The sequence below is a fragment of the Microtus oregoni genome, unplaced genomic scaffold (genome assembly GCF_018167655.1).
Source record: "Microtus oregoni isolate MIOR12 unplaced genomic scaffold, Mior012 000016F_ref0000370, whole genome shotgun sequence".
NCBI classification, from domain to species: Eukaryota; Metazoa; Chordata; class Mammalia; order Rodentia; family Cricetidae; genus Microtus; species Microtus oregoni.
In genome coordinates, this window is record NW_024543075.1 from 36,483,232 (window position 1) to 36,497,873 (window position 14,642).

General features: G+C 48.3%; 1 protein-coding gene across 5 annotated transcripts in view; it reads right to left on the reverse strand.

Annotated features, from left to right (window-relative positions):
- Positions 1–14,642, reverse strand: part of Tub (TUB bipartite transcription factor) — an 82,402-nt gene that overhangs the window by 19,078 nt on the left and 48,682 nt on the right. Inside the window, exon 1 of one of the 5 annotated variants that reach the window (XM_041667259.1) lies at positions 2,060–2,418. The exons of the other annotated variants lie outside the window; for them this stretch is intronic. Within the exon in view, the coding sequence (XP_041523193.1) occupies positions 2,060–2,097 (38 nt within the window). The 5' untranslated portion in view covers positions 2,098–2,418. Of the gene's footprint in view, positions 1–2,059; positions 2,419–14,642 lie in introns of those variants that run through there. 5 annotated transcript variants of the gene reach the window in all.

Here is a 14,642-nt window from a genome sequence, read left to right on the forward strand (position 1 = left end):
AAGAAGGCAGGTGACAGGAAGGGAGAAAAGAAGCAGGGTGGACCGCCAGGGTGTCAAGCTGCTTTCAGGGCTAGGATTCCAGGGTGCCAAGCTGTGCTTTCAGCTGAGTGTGGGAGGGAGAATGGGGGGTGGTTAGGCTTGGGCTGGGTTGAATGCCAATCACCCATTTCAGGATACCAATGCCCTGGACACTTGCGACAGATTTCTCAGAGACAATCTACCTCTCAGAGGTCTCTTTTCTCAGGAGCAGGCTGAATCCTCTCTAACTTGAGGTAGATTTTTTTTTTTCTCTACAAGCTTTGCAAGTTGCTTTAGTCCTTGGTTTCCCGGCACAATCAACCCTGAACCACGGCCAGCCTAGCCTTTCAATTGTCAATACCTAAGCATGGCATTATCCCACAGTGTAGCCTGTGGCTGGCCACCCCCCTACGGCTGGACCCCTTGTAGCGGCTTCCACAGCACTGTGTCTGTTCTGCCCACAGGCACCACTGCTGCTGGTAGACAAATGGCCACTGGTACTCTATAGGGTTGCACCAACTTCAAGGAGGTCCTTAGCGCACGTGAGCCAAGGAGAGAGCAGAATGGTCCCAGCATTATCTGCATCCCCAGCCTGGATATATGTCAAAGGCAGACGGTCTTTTGAGTTAGTAGAACCCAGTCCCCAGTTCCCAGTAAGCATTCTCCCTTATCCATGTGACACTGAGGTATGGGCTCACATGTCTGCAGGAGATCTTGAGTATGACTCTCTGTGCACATGTATCTGTGTGTGTGTTCCTGTGAAGACAGAAAATAACTCAAGAAGCTCCCACAGAAGCTGAGCTCAGAGGCAGTCACCATTTTCAAAAAAAAAAAAAAAATCCCTGAATTCCCAGGCCTATGACAGGTGCTTGTTGGCAGAAAGTCCTGCTTTTAACAAGCTTCAGCCAGTTCTAGCTGGTTTCTATTTGGGGTTCTTTCTGGACTCTGTCAGAAACACTTTCTGTCAGTGACTGGGCTCAGCATCCTTGCCTAGGGCACGTGGGTCCTGAGTGTCTGATTCTGCAACTCACTTTATAAGCACCTGGGTCAGAAAAAAAAAGTGGGTCTTGGCAGTCCAGGAGCCTCTTTACACACAGGCCTCTCCAGGAGGCTTAGAGAGGCCGGTAGCCCATGGCAACTAGAGAGCCAATGAGTGGCCACGGATGTGGCGCTGCTATGGCAATGAGCTCTTTTCCCTGGTAATAGAATTGAGTAGAGTGGATGGAGAAAGGCCTGCACCTGTGTGAGCTGGAGACCACCCCTCCCCCACCTCCCCCACAAAACCTTGGGCCTGACATAGGTCTGACCAACCAAGAATTCAGGAACAGAAGGTGGGCCAGGGCTCGTGAGTGCACGTTTTTCTGTATTATGAGCTAGTAGTCCCTTTAACAAGCAGGTTACTACTACTGAATCTCTGAAAGGTACTGAATAGTACTTGTGAATAGGTAGTATGCCATAGTCCTGTACGGATGTGAATATGCACAGATTTGTAAGTGTGCACCCGTGTGACCCAAGGATTAAGGTCTACGGAGAAATATGGGTACATGTATATGTAAGCTGCCTTGTGGTCTGGATTCTGTCTCACAAAGCTACATGAGCATCTTTGGCCCAGCGCGCAGATGCCTTGTGTGTGCAAGCGTGAAGATGCAGGGGTGTGTGCGCACAAGCTATCCAGGCGCATGTCCTGGGTGCTGGGCCTAGGAGGCGGCTTACAGCAGTTCCTTTCTCCATGTGCCACCAGACTCAACAAGGCCAGAGATCCTTTCAGAACCCCGAGGAAGGTGGAGCAGGGCAGGAGGCTTCAAGAACCTCAAAGTTGGGATGAAAAACCTCGGCATCTCCAACCTGTGCCCTCGGTGTTGGAAAGGATGCGGAGGGCATTAGTGCCCTGCTTCTAGGCCAGATGGCCCGACCGACGCTGCATCCCGATCCGGGGGGAAGGTGTACGCCCTGGCAGCGAGCTACCGCCCTCCCCCAACCCTCAGCGTTGTAGTGGGGGTTCCGCACGCGCCCCGGGGCCAGGGAAGCCGGGCCCTCGTACCTGTAGGGAATCCAGTCGGAATGCGGCTTGGAAGTCATGTCTCCCGGGGGCGGGGCGGCGGCTGCGGCTTCCAAGGCCGGGACCGCTCGGGGCTGGCGCGGGGACCCTGCTCAGCTCTCGGGCCGCCCCGGACCGCATCCTCCCGGGCCCCGCCGCTGGGCCCCGCCGAGGCCCTCTCTGCACGCCAGGGCCCCGGCAGCGAGCTCCCAGAGCGGGTGCCTGTGCGGTGCGGCGCAGAGCAAGAAGCAGCGGGAGTGCGCGGGACCGCGGGAGCGCGCAGGCTGGAGCGTGCCCGAGGCGGGAGAGGTAGTCTGCACCGCAGGCACCGGGTCTCGCGCCCAGGGCTGAGCTCTTAGTGGCAGTCGCCGCCCCGCCCCTGGTCCCGCCCCAGCGGAGACCCCACCCCGGCCCGTGGATGCAGATCGCGCAGCGCCCACCCTCCTTCGGGAAGGACGCTGTCGTCCAGCCCAGTTTCTCCCTTTAGGACCTCAGCTGTCTCAGATTTACCGGGCACAGGACAGAGTAGGGGGACTCCAGTTAGAGATGTCTGAGAGCCTTGGTATGAGTAGTGAGGCCTGCTTCCTTCTCAACTTTCCATTTCACACTTCAAGTGCCTGCCTCCAGAACCTTCTGATCTTTAGTTTTAGTAAAAGTGTTTTCTCAGCCAGGGTCCTTCTTTGGGAACTGACACTTCCCATCATCGCTTCCACAACCAAGAGGAAGGTTATGTTAACTTTTACACTCGAGCTCCTTAGAAAGTTAGAGTATTAGTGGGCGCGATAGCTTTGAGAAGCAAATATGTTATCCCATGTCCCAAAGAATGAAGTCCGAGAAATGCTAACAGACCTAAGGGCAAAGAGCAAGGACTGGCGCTGAAAGTGAACCAGGATCTCCTTCAAAGTTCTTTTAGAGGACAGCAAGACCTCAAGAAAGATCCTCTTAACCTTGAATGCTGATGAGGCCCCAGCTGTGACCAGGACCCATGGTTAATAACAGGCCAGGGGAAGGCAGGATGGAAGATCCATAGCAGGGCTAGCTGGAAGCAGGGAGAGGCCAGGCGCTCAGCGACACAGCAGGCTGAAAGGCCAGCCTGAACCCTGTAGTACAGATCAGGGAAGGAGTTACTGATTAGCACAGACCCTACACAGTTCCTGGGTGTCCTCAAGTGGACATTGGGCTCAGCAGCACCAGACAGCCAGAAAAGCATCCATAGGGAGAAGCTCTGGCAGGGCTGGAAAGAGTGTGGGAATGATGCTCATGTTTAGGGTGGGGTCCCATCTTACTGCCCTGGGGCGGAGCCAGGATCCCCACCCGGGGCTTCTTCCAGCTTCTCAGCATTGCCTCCCCTATAAACTACAAACACAATAATGATGATCAGTGGGCTGTTTGCTGGGACTTTGTTGGGTGAGATCTGTATAACCTCACTAATCCTTACCACCACTCTAGAAAGTGTATTAATATTATACATATTTTTCAGCAGAGGAAACCGAGGCACAGAGAAGACAAGCGTCATGCTCAAGGTCACATAGGTGGTCATTCACAACTGTCAGCCCACATTCCTCACCCTCTGCTTCTTAGTAGGACATGCAGTGCACGCGTGTAGACTCCCAAGTCCCTCTCTGTCTAGGTAGGAATCTTAGCTCTCTGAACACTGTTATCTTTGAATATTTGCAACCTCTTAGGGGCTACTACTGTCACCATGAACCTCTAGAAAAACAAAAACAACCCGAGAGTAGGGTGCAGTGCAAAGTGCTGCCTTGCTTTCAGGTCTCGTTCCTGGTCTCCACATAGCCTCCCAGGAAGGGCAGTAGAGAGGGGCTGGCTGGTGCCCCCTTTCCCTAGCAGGTCATAGCAAAGCTACCCCCCCCCCGAGGCATCTGCCCTTCGTGTGCAAGAAGCTTTGACCCCTGAACTCCCTCTTGCCCAAGCCACCTCTGCCGGAGTTATATGTATTTGCTGTCTACCTCTTCAGGATGACAAGCATCTGGGAGACTCTCCCATCATGACTTTGAGGCTGTGTTTTCCCCTTTCTTCCCAAATTATCTGACACCTTAATGCAATCAGAATTAAGTTAGAAGGTCTCAGGAGCCTGGAGTAATTGAATCTATTAAACAGACTTCAGGCTCTGTCCTAAGGGAGCAAAATCTGGAGGTAGAGTGAGGTGCAGAAATAAGACAATTTCTGTGCCTTCTCTTTCGGCAGGAACCGTGTGTACACATGGGATTTGGAAGAACCAGGAAGACTGTGCCGGTGCGTGTATGCATGTATGTGTACCTAAGGATGTGTATGTATATGAGATGTGAAATGATCAAGAGCTTGTGTGCATGTATGAGGATATGTGTGTGTACATGTGTGTGAACAGTGTGTGAACATGTATGTGTCTAAGTATGTGGCACACCATATATGGGGAAGCCAAAGATCTGTGTGACCGTGTGTTCGTGCGCGTGTGTTTGTGTGTGTGTGATGTTCAAGAGAAAGGGAACCATGTGCTGCTACATAGGTAAGTTTGTGAGAAGCCATTGGAGACTGTGTCAGTGTGTGTGTGTCTGTGTGGGGAGAGAGAGAGAGTCAGTCCTGAGTCCTGTCAGCCCCTCTACAGACAGAGCAGGTCTGTTTTTATAAGTGGTGGGAGAGGAGGATGTGGGGGTTCTGCAGGGTTTGTAGTGTTCATACTCAACTTCCAACTCATGGCGGATTTTCTCAACTGAGTGGCATCCCTGGCTCACTAAGTTAACCCTGGTACTTCCACCAAAAAGCTGGCACATGCAGAATTTTATACCAGGCCACGACTAAACATTGTACCTTTTTACAGTTGCGCTACATAAGTGACTTTGAAGAAGGGCATCTCTACTGAAACACTCTACACAGCAAATCCAGCACCCTTCCTCACCACTGGCCTAAACACTGTAAGCATGGAATATCTGCTAGGTTTAAACTCTCCTCATCACACCTTAGGCATTTTTAAAGTAGAGACAGTGTGTGAGGGGCATGCCATCTAAGCTGGAGCACCTCGTGCCAGCTCTTCTCCACAGAGAAGTTCACCTAGAGAAGAAGGTTTGCATTCTGGCCCTTTGTTACTGCCATGGAGAGTCTTACGTCTTCAATGCTGAGCACATGTTTATTGAATGAGGCCACCGCTCTCCATTTTGGAAGCAAAGGGACATGAATAATAAATGAATATGTATGCAGAATGGGCTCTGCCTAGTGGCTTGGCATTTAGACCTTGCAGTCTGACAAAAGCAATCCAAATCAATCAGACGTCTATTAGACCTTACCGGGTCTAAGGCTGAAGCAGGGTTTGGTGGCTTTGGCAGGGATAAGGAGCAAGGCTGCTTTCAGGGAATTGTCACTCTTGCAGAGGAAATAGGGAGAGATGATGACTATATCAGTAACCAAGTGCTGAGGGAGGGGAGACCAGAGAAGGAACAACCAATGATACGGGAAGGAGGAAGAGCACAGAAAGACTTGTGATGAACAGAAAAGGGGAATGATTGATTGGGCCTTGAAGAATGAGGAAAAAATTTATAGACAGTAAGGAAGGAAGGGGGGAAATGAATAGTTTATGGTAACTAATTTCTAGTTACCAAGAGTCTATGGATACCAGATACTATGCTCTCTGCAGACTAGGTGTCATGAGCAACGTCACCGACACAGAGGACTATGTTCTCCAGTGTGCTGGTCTGTGCCGAATGCTTCCTGGTGGCAGCAGATGGGCCTAGACAGTTGAATGAAGCTAGATCATTTGCTAGGGTGTTTGGGTTTTATCCTGTAACCAATGGGGAGTCACTAAAGGGCTTTGAGCTGAGGATAAATGGCCCAGGAGTAACCTTTAAACAATTATAATTGGGGACAAGATAACCAAAAGGAGATAAGGCTCATAAATGGTATAGAAAACTGCTAGATGGCTAGTAGGGAATAAAGACCGAAATGAGTAGGGTGAAGACAAAATGTGTATCAATAGGAACACAGTTCTGCTTACAAGATTAAGAATCTTTGATGAGCTTACAATGTGAAGAACTGGCTAACAAGACGGGGTGTCCTTTTGAGCTCCCCAGCATGCTCAAACATTCCAGTGCTTTTCAAAGCTGTGGCGTAGATGGTAGCGTGGCAGTGGCCAGACAGTTTCCTGTGTAAGTCCTATTTAAAGAGCTCCATCGCGGCTGACAATAGAGAAGGAAACAGGTGCACGGCTGTCTTGATCACACGCGGGTAACAGCTACTAGAGAAACAACCTATCTATTTTCCAAAGTGCTGCTGAACACAATAGCAGATAATCCCATAGACGCAAGCATAGTGTTCAGGGCTCTCAGCTCTGAAGGCATAAAGCAAAGACCAAATGTAACAGTTATGAAGTCAATGCATGATAAATAGAAAACCGCTGGGCTTGAACATGCAGGGCTGTCATTTGCTGAGTGTGTGTCTATGCCAGGCAGTCCTCTGTGTAGTTCATAAAAAACAAATCTGGGTGAATGGTGATGAAATAGAATTCTGCCCTAGGTTCCGGTCAAAGGTATGAATTAATAGATTGCTCATTCAAGAGAGAAGGGCAACACACTAAGTGGGACTAGGAAGAGCCTGGGTCTGTGCTAACACCCATCTTGGCACATCCGAAGAGAGGCTACAAAGAAGGTCTGGGGAGGTTTAGAAGGAATCTTAGAGAAAGCCTTAGGGCCTTGTGACTCCTAATTAATTGGAAAGTATAGAGGAAGCTTTGCTTTCATCTCAAATCAAGTAGATGAGACTTTTCCAAGACCAGTAGTGGAATTTAGTGTGTGGCCACAATGGTCTTGGGGCACAGCGGACAGACAATGGATCTATGCCTGACAAATACACAGTAATGACTTGCCTCTTCTCTGATAGCAAAGAGGCTGCTGAGAACTCAGTATAGGCTTGTGCCCCAAGTTTGCAGGACAAAGGGCACAGGAGTGGTTCTTGTAGGTTGACCCTGACACCAGCAGGATAGCTTTGGCTTAGATGCAGGCCAAATGGTCCCCCAGAGTGGGAGGTGATGATACCAGGGAAGGAGCAAGCATGAGTTTTCTAGGACCTGAGAATGGAACTTGAGAAGGAGCTTTAGGGAGGGACTCAAGGACATCAAGGACTCCGATAGAAGGACCCCCAGTGATAGAATGCTCTCCAGGATCCCACAATAACACTCCAAAGAGAGATGGCCAGAAAAATAGCAGCAGCTCCTCAGTATAGTCATGGAAGAACCCTGACCCCCTCTCCTCCCATCTCTAAGAAGCCAGGAAAGGGCTTAGATAGTTCTTCGCAAGTTCACCTGCTCCCTGAAGGAAGCTGTTCTATGTTACACTGTACTGGGAAACAGTTGTTAAAGCAACCGAAGTTCCAAGGATCTTTTGGGGACCGGGGATGCAGTTCAATGGTAGAAACTTCTACTACCAGGCCCAAGATCCTAAGTTTGATCATCAGCATTGCAACACACACACACACACACACACACACACACACACACACACACAAGTTATTTTTAATGTAATGGACAGATGACAGATAAGACAACTTTGGGTTACCTGAAAATGGCCATAAAAGTCCAAAGATTTTGTTTTGGGAATAAATTTCATCTAATTCTAGGGAAAAAGAGGTTGCATAGATAGATGTAAAGAGATCATAGGAGACAAAAATAAATTTGCTTTATGATGTCTCATGAGTCATGCCCATTCAACTTAGTTATGCATGGCTGCTCTGATCACCGCTTGCGATAGCTACTACCGTGACCCCCATTTCACAGACAAAGAAATAAAAGGGTACAAAATTTGCTCAAGGTCATGTACACAACAAACAATAGAGTCCAAGTTCAAATTTAGGTAGCAGAGAGTTCCAGAGCCCATAGGTCTAACTGTCATGCGCTAGACAAACCAAAAGGAGGCTGAGCTTTTGACTCATTCTTGTACCAGAATTCTAGCTAAAGGAAACAGGCCTATTGATGCACAGATGTAGTCATTAACATTTTATTCAGATTAGAGGAAATCAGCAGGGGTGGGGAGGAATGTCTATTGATTGGGACTCAGTTAAATAAATAATTCTGAGTTCACTGGACAGATCATAAAGCATCTTTTATGGGAAAATTTTAAAGACAGAGGAACAGATTAATGTGCTAGGATACTGGCAATATATGAATGGTCTCATTAAAAATAAGACTGCCCAGGGTGAGAAAGGCAGAGTCTAGGGCCACATGAGGGGCCACATCCTCCATTACCTTCGGTTCCTCCTTCCAGATGCTCCTGGTGCTTTTTAAGCGGAGACAACATCCCACCTCCCAGAGTTAGGGAGACCGACAAACACCATCTGTGCACAATGCATTCGATAAACGAAACAACCTAAAACCACGTCGGCTGGTGTGCCCTGGGTCACCTTGGGAGATGTGACACAGCACCTGGACGGCATCGCAGGTGACTAGTTACTAATGTAAGCAGAGCAAGAAGGGTCCACAGCCCTTAGTTTGATTTTTATTTATTGTGTGTGCATGGGTGTGTGCACACGTTCACATGTGGAGGCCAGAGGTCAATCTCTAGTTGTTTCTCAGACGCCGCATATTTTATTTTTTGAGTCAGACTATTGATGGGATCTGGGGTTCTCTGTTTTTAGGCTAGACTGGCTGGAGCAAGCCCCAAGGATCCTACTAGCTCTATCTCTCAAGCATAGGGATTACAAGTACAGGCTACTATATTTCACTTTTGACATGGGTACTGGGGATGGAGTTCAGGGCTTCTTACCTGTGCAGCCTGTGACTATTTTACTGGAAGCCAGGAGGTGCAGGAAGGATGCTAAATCATTGCACCTGCCCTTCATCTAGCACACACTTGCTCCATCTTGAGGCACTGCCTGAGCATCTCCTAGGCAAGCAGACCCAGAAGCACCATGTCCCTGACCTGAGGCAGCTTGTGTACCTAGTCAAGTTTTTCTGCTTGCTTTCCCCGCAAGCAGACGGCCCCAGCTCTCCCAGGAACTGAGACTAGGGTTCAAAATAGAAGATAAGAGGCCAGGCCCCCATGCCCAGACTCCAGGAGCGCTTGTTTTACTGGCATTATTGGATTTACAGATAAGCAACAGGGAATTAAGCTGGCCAGGAAGGGAGGGAGGGAGCCCTTATTGGTTCATAAGGCAGGATTTATCTGGAGGAGCTCTCTCCTTTGTCAACAGAGAGCCCTTTCCATTGTATCCTGCAGCAAAGGACGTTTTATTCTGTAACCTTTCTGCTGCAAAGCCCATGAGTGTGTATTTTTGACCTGTTTTTTTCCCTTATCTAAGAAAACCAAGGTTATTTAAAGGTTGAAATGCATTTTAAAACAGTCTTCTCCTGAATTCACAAGCTAACTAGAGAAATCAGTCTCTGAAATATAATGTCAACTATTTGCAAAATTTATTATCCCAAATGCCCTGATATGCTTTGGTTTTTTGAGGTGGGGGGAGTCCATAGCCCTTCTTCATAACTACTGCTGATTCATAAATATCAGATTCTAAGCCCTAGGTCACTGAGTCTAACAGGGTAGCAGGGGGAGTCCATAGCCCTTCTTCATAACTACTGCTGATTCATAAATATCAGATTCTAAGCCCTAGGTCACTGAGTCTAACAGGGTAGCACCGTGGGAGTGGGGTTAAGCTGTGTCCCCTTCTGGGCCCTGTCTTCCCATCAATGGAATGGGATTAAAGATTCTATAAAGGGCCTATAGATACCAAGCGTGCAGGGGAGAGAGCACAGTCCTAGGCTCTGTCATGACTATGCTATGGCCTTGAGGTGCCTCCTCTGCCTCACGAAAAGGAAGATGATTCTAAAGGTTCTATCTAGAACCAGCTTTCTCAGATGTTTTGACATTTTACAGTAGAACAATTGGGAGATGAAAGATGGCTGTAGTTTACTCAACTCTGCAGTGAGGATAGAATCCTCCTGTTCTGCAGAAGAGTCACTGGTAGTAAATACAGAGGAGATTTAGTGAGGGAGTTTAATTCTAGTCCTCTTGGTACTGCTGTCTCAGAGGCGCCAAGGACCACTCTCTTGGGGTCACCTTGGATCCCTCATCTGTTAAATGGAGATAGTGTGGCCTTGTTTCCTGTACAGTAAGTGAGGATGAACTGAGAGGGGACGAAGGGGAACCTGTGAATACTTAAAAGCCAAGCTCCAGAGTGAGGTGACATCATTTGCTGAGCCCTCCGGGAAGGGAGCAAAGTACCAGCCATAGTAGACCTCATTGATGGCTCACAGCAACCCGAGGGGCTTAACAGGAAGAAGCTGATGCGCTGTGGGTAGGCAGAATGCAGGGATTTACTCAGCCTCAGCCAAGGTCTGGGCCCTGGGGCCAATGCCCACAAAGGAGGTAGGGATGACCAGAGGTGATTGTAATGCCCTGCCTGGCGCTAGGAGGGAGTGGAGCAGCCTCCTTTCCCTTCAGTTTGTCTGAGCTGTGGCACTAAGATGAGGCAATGTGCAGCCGGTTTCCAGACTTCCCTCGGGTGAGATCACGCCCAGGGTGGTGGGGCCAGATAGGGAAGCACCTTCTGAGACTTGCCTGCCTGCCTCGATCTCTTCCGAGTCCTGGTCCTCATCATGGTCTCTCTTCTCTCCATGTCTGTGTTTAGTCTACAATCCCTTCCAGCACAGAGCCTTCCCCTTCCCGGTCTCACTGCCCGGAGTCCAGTAGGGTGTGGGGACATAGGCACGAGGGCTATACACTCAGCAGGACCAAGCCCCTGATTCTGAGCTGGATATGACAGGCTAGCTGGCTGTAGCCCAATCCTCCTGTGGAGACAGATGAGCTAGAACACACTCAGGAAGAACTACAGAGGTTTCAAACTCCTCCCTGTGGACAGAGCCCTGAGAGGCATGAAATTCCTCCTGCTCAGGTCACACTTGCTCTGCCACTCTGACGACTCCCTAGGCTCTGCATTGTGTCCTAGCTCCCATGCCTGTGTTTCAGCCTAGCAGCTTCTATGAACTATTGCCCCTCATTTACCTGGCAAAGGCAATGTTTCACCCCATCCATTTCGCTCTAGCGGGCTTGAGGATCCTCCTTCGGTCCCTGTAGGTGACTAGACATTTGCTAATGTCAATGTCTGATACATTCGCATGCTCTAAAAACGAGACCAGTGTCTCACTTATCAGGAAACGTAAGTTCTAGGCCTAATTTCCTGGCTTCCTCTGTGCCCATAGGGGAGAGACTTTCCCTCATTCCTCGGCCTCAGTGTATAGATCTGTGAGAGGAGGGGATCAGATCTCTAAGCCTCCAGAGTTGCATGAGTTCCCATCTGGAAGTTTAGGACAAACGTTTTCAGCCTTCAACGGCTCTGGGAGGGCAGAGCAGGAAGCTCAGACCCAGCAAGATGCTCCCACGCCATACCCAGAAAACAGGTAGGCAGAAAGGACAGAAACCATCCTGACAACCAGCCTCCGTTTTCTGCCTCCCCATGGGAAGAACAGAGGGCATAAACGCCATGGACAACATAGTTACAAAAAGTTCAGTGATCAGTGGATATGTGGAAAACCCCCTAGATCCTCCTCTCTGCCATCTTCGGTTAATAACAGGATCTTTCATCAGGTCCTGTTATATTTGCTCTGGCTCACCATGCCCAACGCCACTTCCTTTGCCCACGATAATCTCTGCTGGTTTTAAAGCAAACTCTGCCATGAGCTCCCATGTGTCCTTGGAGCGGAGTAGTTAATATACAGAGTTGTTACATAAGGAGCTGCACCCCCTTTCCCTCTGGCCCCCCTGCAGTCTGTTCTCACATGGCAGAGAGTGATCTTTGCAGAATGCAAATCTATCCTTGCACCTGCTGCTTAAAATCCTTTGCCGACTTCTTTGCTCCAAGGCCAATTTTTTTTTTAATGCCTGCAAAGCTGGTGGTTTCTGCTCCCCAGCCACACTGGTCTTCACACGTGCTAGGTTCTAGGTCTGTCTACATTTGTTACTGTTTTCTGATGAGTCTGAAGTCCAACTGCCAACCCCACCCTTCCAGACCCAGGCTTTTGCTCCAAGTTGAGGTTGAGTGGAAATAGCCCACTACCCATATAGGCCACAAGGCCAGACTACCTGCATTTCTTTAAAGTTCCTGAGAGGGCACTAATGAGCCCTCACGAGCCTACTACATTAGAAAGGCAGATTATTTACAAGACACAAATGTAAATTGGGGTCCCAGGAAGACCTGAAGAAATCAAGAAGAACACCACAAAAATTGAAGTTCATCAAAGATATCAGACTTAAAAAAAAAGTCTATATTATTTTGATATAGAGAAATATTACAAAATGAAAAAGAAAAAAAAGATTTCATTTATAATGGCAGGACCATGAAGCAAACATTTATAAATGAGGCTCTTTGTGACCCATAGGAAGAAAACAGTAAGCTGTAACTGAGATTTATGTGAACAACTCATCTTCCTAAGAAGATTGTTTTAAAGACAATAATTCTTCCTAATGAGACTGTTTACTCAAAGAACAGTTCCAAGGGGGATTCTGAAGCTCTGTAATGTTCACAGATTTCTTGAACCCCGCTTTGGTAATGAGTGTGTGTGTGTGTGTGTGTGTGTTATATACACAAATACATGTTCAGCTGTGTATACATGTTTGTGCTGGTTCATATGGATGCCAGAGGTCAGTGCTGGTACCTTTCCAGAGAGATTTAACTGAAGAGGGAAGAGTCACCCCGAGTGGGGGCAGCAGCATTTCATGGGCTTGACCCCTAACTAACTAACACGCTGTCATCTCTCTCTGCTTCCTGACTAGAGACAGGCCACCTCATGCTCTGGCCACCATGCTGTCCCTGTCACTGTGCACTGTATGCCTTTTTAAATTGTGACCCAAGTTAAATTATTCCTTAAGTTGCTTTTGTTGGATAATAAGAAAATTAACTAATCCCCTGTCAGTCTGTGTTTTAATCCCCCCATGCTACCCCCAGCCCCATTTCACCCAATACAGGGGCTTTTTGTCATAATGAGAGTCAGGTTTAACTGACCTAAGTTACAGCAGTCTGGGATAGAGTCTTCCCCCTGGATAATCCAAAATAAGATTATCTAAAAAGAAAAAAAAAGTGAGCCCAAACAAAAGGACATAGGTGAAGAAGGAAAATTTTGATAATGATTAATGAGAGGAACATCAGTCCTAACAGCTATCAAAGCATAGGGCTTTGATCATGGATGTAAGTGTCACATGGATCGTCAAACCGATAAAAACAAGAAAACTGGGGCCTGGAGCAATGGCACACTGGTTAAGAGCCCTGGCTGCTCTTCTGGAAGACCCAGGTTTAATTCCGTATATCCGCATGGCAACTCGAATAGTCTGTAACTGCAGTCCCAGAGGATCTGATGCCCTCTTCTGGCCTCCATGTACCAAGTATACATGTACATGGTACACAGGTACACATGCAGGCAGAACACCCATACACATAAAAACAAAGCAAAGGATAAATAAATAACAAAACCCCTAGAAAGCTATGTGATGTGGGATTCCCCTCTGTATGCTGTGAATACCATTGGTGAATAAAGAAACTGCCTTGGCCTGTTGAAGGGGCAGAACTTAGATAGGTGGGAAAAACTAAACTGAATGCTGGGAGAAAGGAGGCAGAGTCAGGGAGAAGCCATGGAGCCGCTGCCAGAGACAGACATGCACATGCTGCTAGGCCACGACCTCGTGGTGATGCATAGGTTAATGGAGACGGGTTAAATTAAGATGTAAGAGTTAGCCAATAAGAAGCTAGAGCTAATGGGCCAAACAGTGATTTAAATAATACAGTTTCTGTGTGATTGTTTCGGGGGTCTGGGTGGCCGGGAAAAGAACAAGTGGCTCTCCTACAACAGCTATGCTCTTAATATTCATTCTCTATAAGAATTAAATCAGCACCCCCACACACATACACACATACAACACTAAGAATGCTAAAGAAAGCAATGTCAAAAGCTTAATTAATTTATGGTTGTTATCCGCAGGGGGACAAAAAGAGATTTAGAGTTATGAGGCCAGGGGCTAATTTTTCAGCTCAAATAACTGTTGCTGTTGTGGTAAGAGGTTTATGCAGAGAAAGAAGACAAGATAGAATAGCTAGAGCAGGAAGAACCCTGGGCTATAAGCCAGGGGTCTGAATCCCAGCCACAACTTCTCCCTGCTGAGCAATCTTGGGCTAGGCCTTCCCCCTTTCTGGGCCTCAGTCCAACATCTCAAAGATACAGGAATAAAACAGGTGACCTCTGGTGGCCCTTCTAGCTCAGCCTTCTGGGACGCAGTTTCCACAGCAGATTTAGAAAGTAGCACAGGATGATGTTTGGATGTTTCCTCCCCTGAATCATCAAGGGGCCTCAAAGGTCAGATCTGTTTGGCAGCAAGGCTCACTGTGTACTTAGCCCTGTTGTCGTGGGGATTTAGAGATGAATGGGGCAGGGCACAGGCCTGGCCTGTGAAGACAAAGGTCAGAGAAGGACACCGATGGCAGACATAACAAATGGCAGGCTCAGCCTAGCAGACCTGAAGGTATGGTAGGAGGAAGAGGGGCACCAGGTTGGGATCTACGGGCTAGGCATCCAAGGTTATCGTGTTCGGTGAATGTAGACATGGCAAGGGAGCTCCAGGAAGGGGAG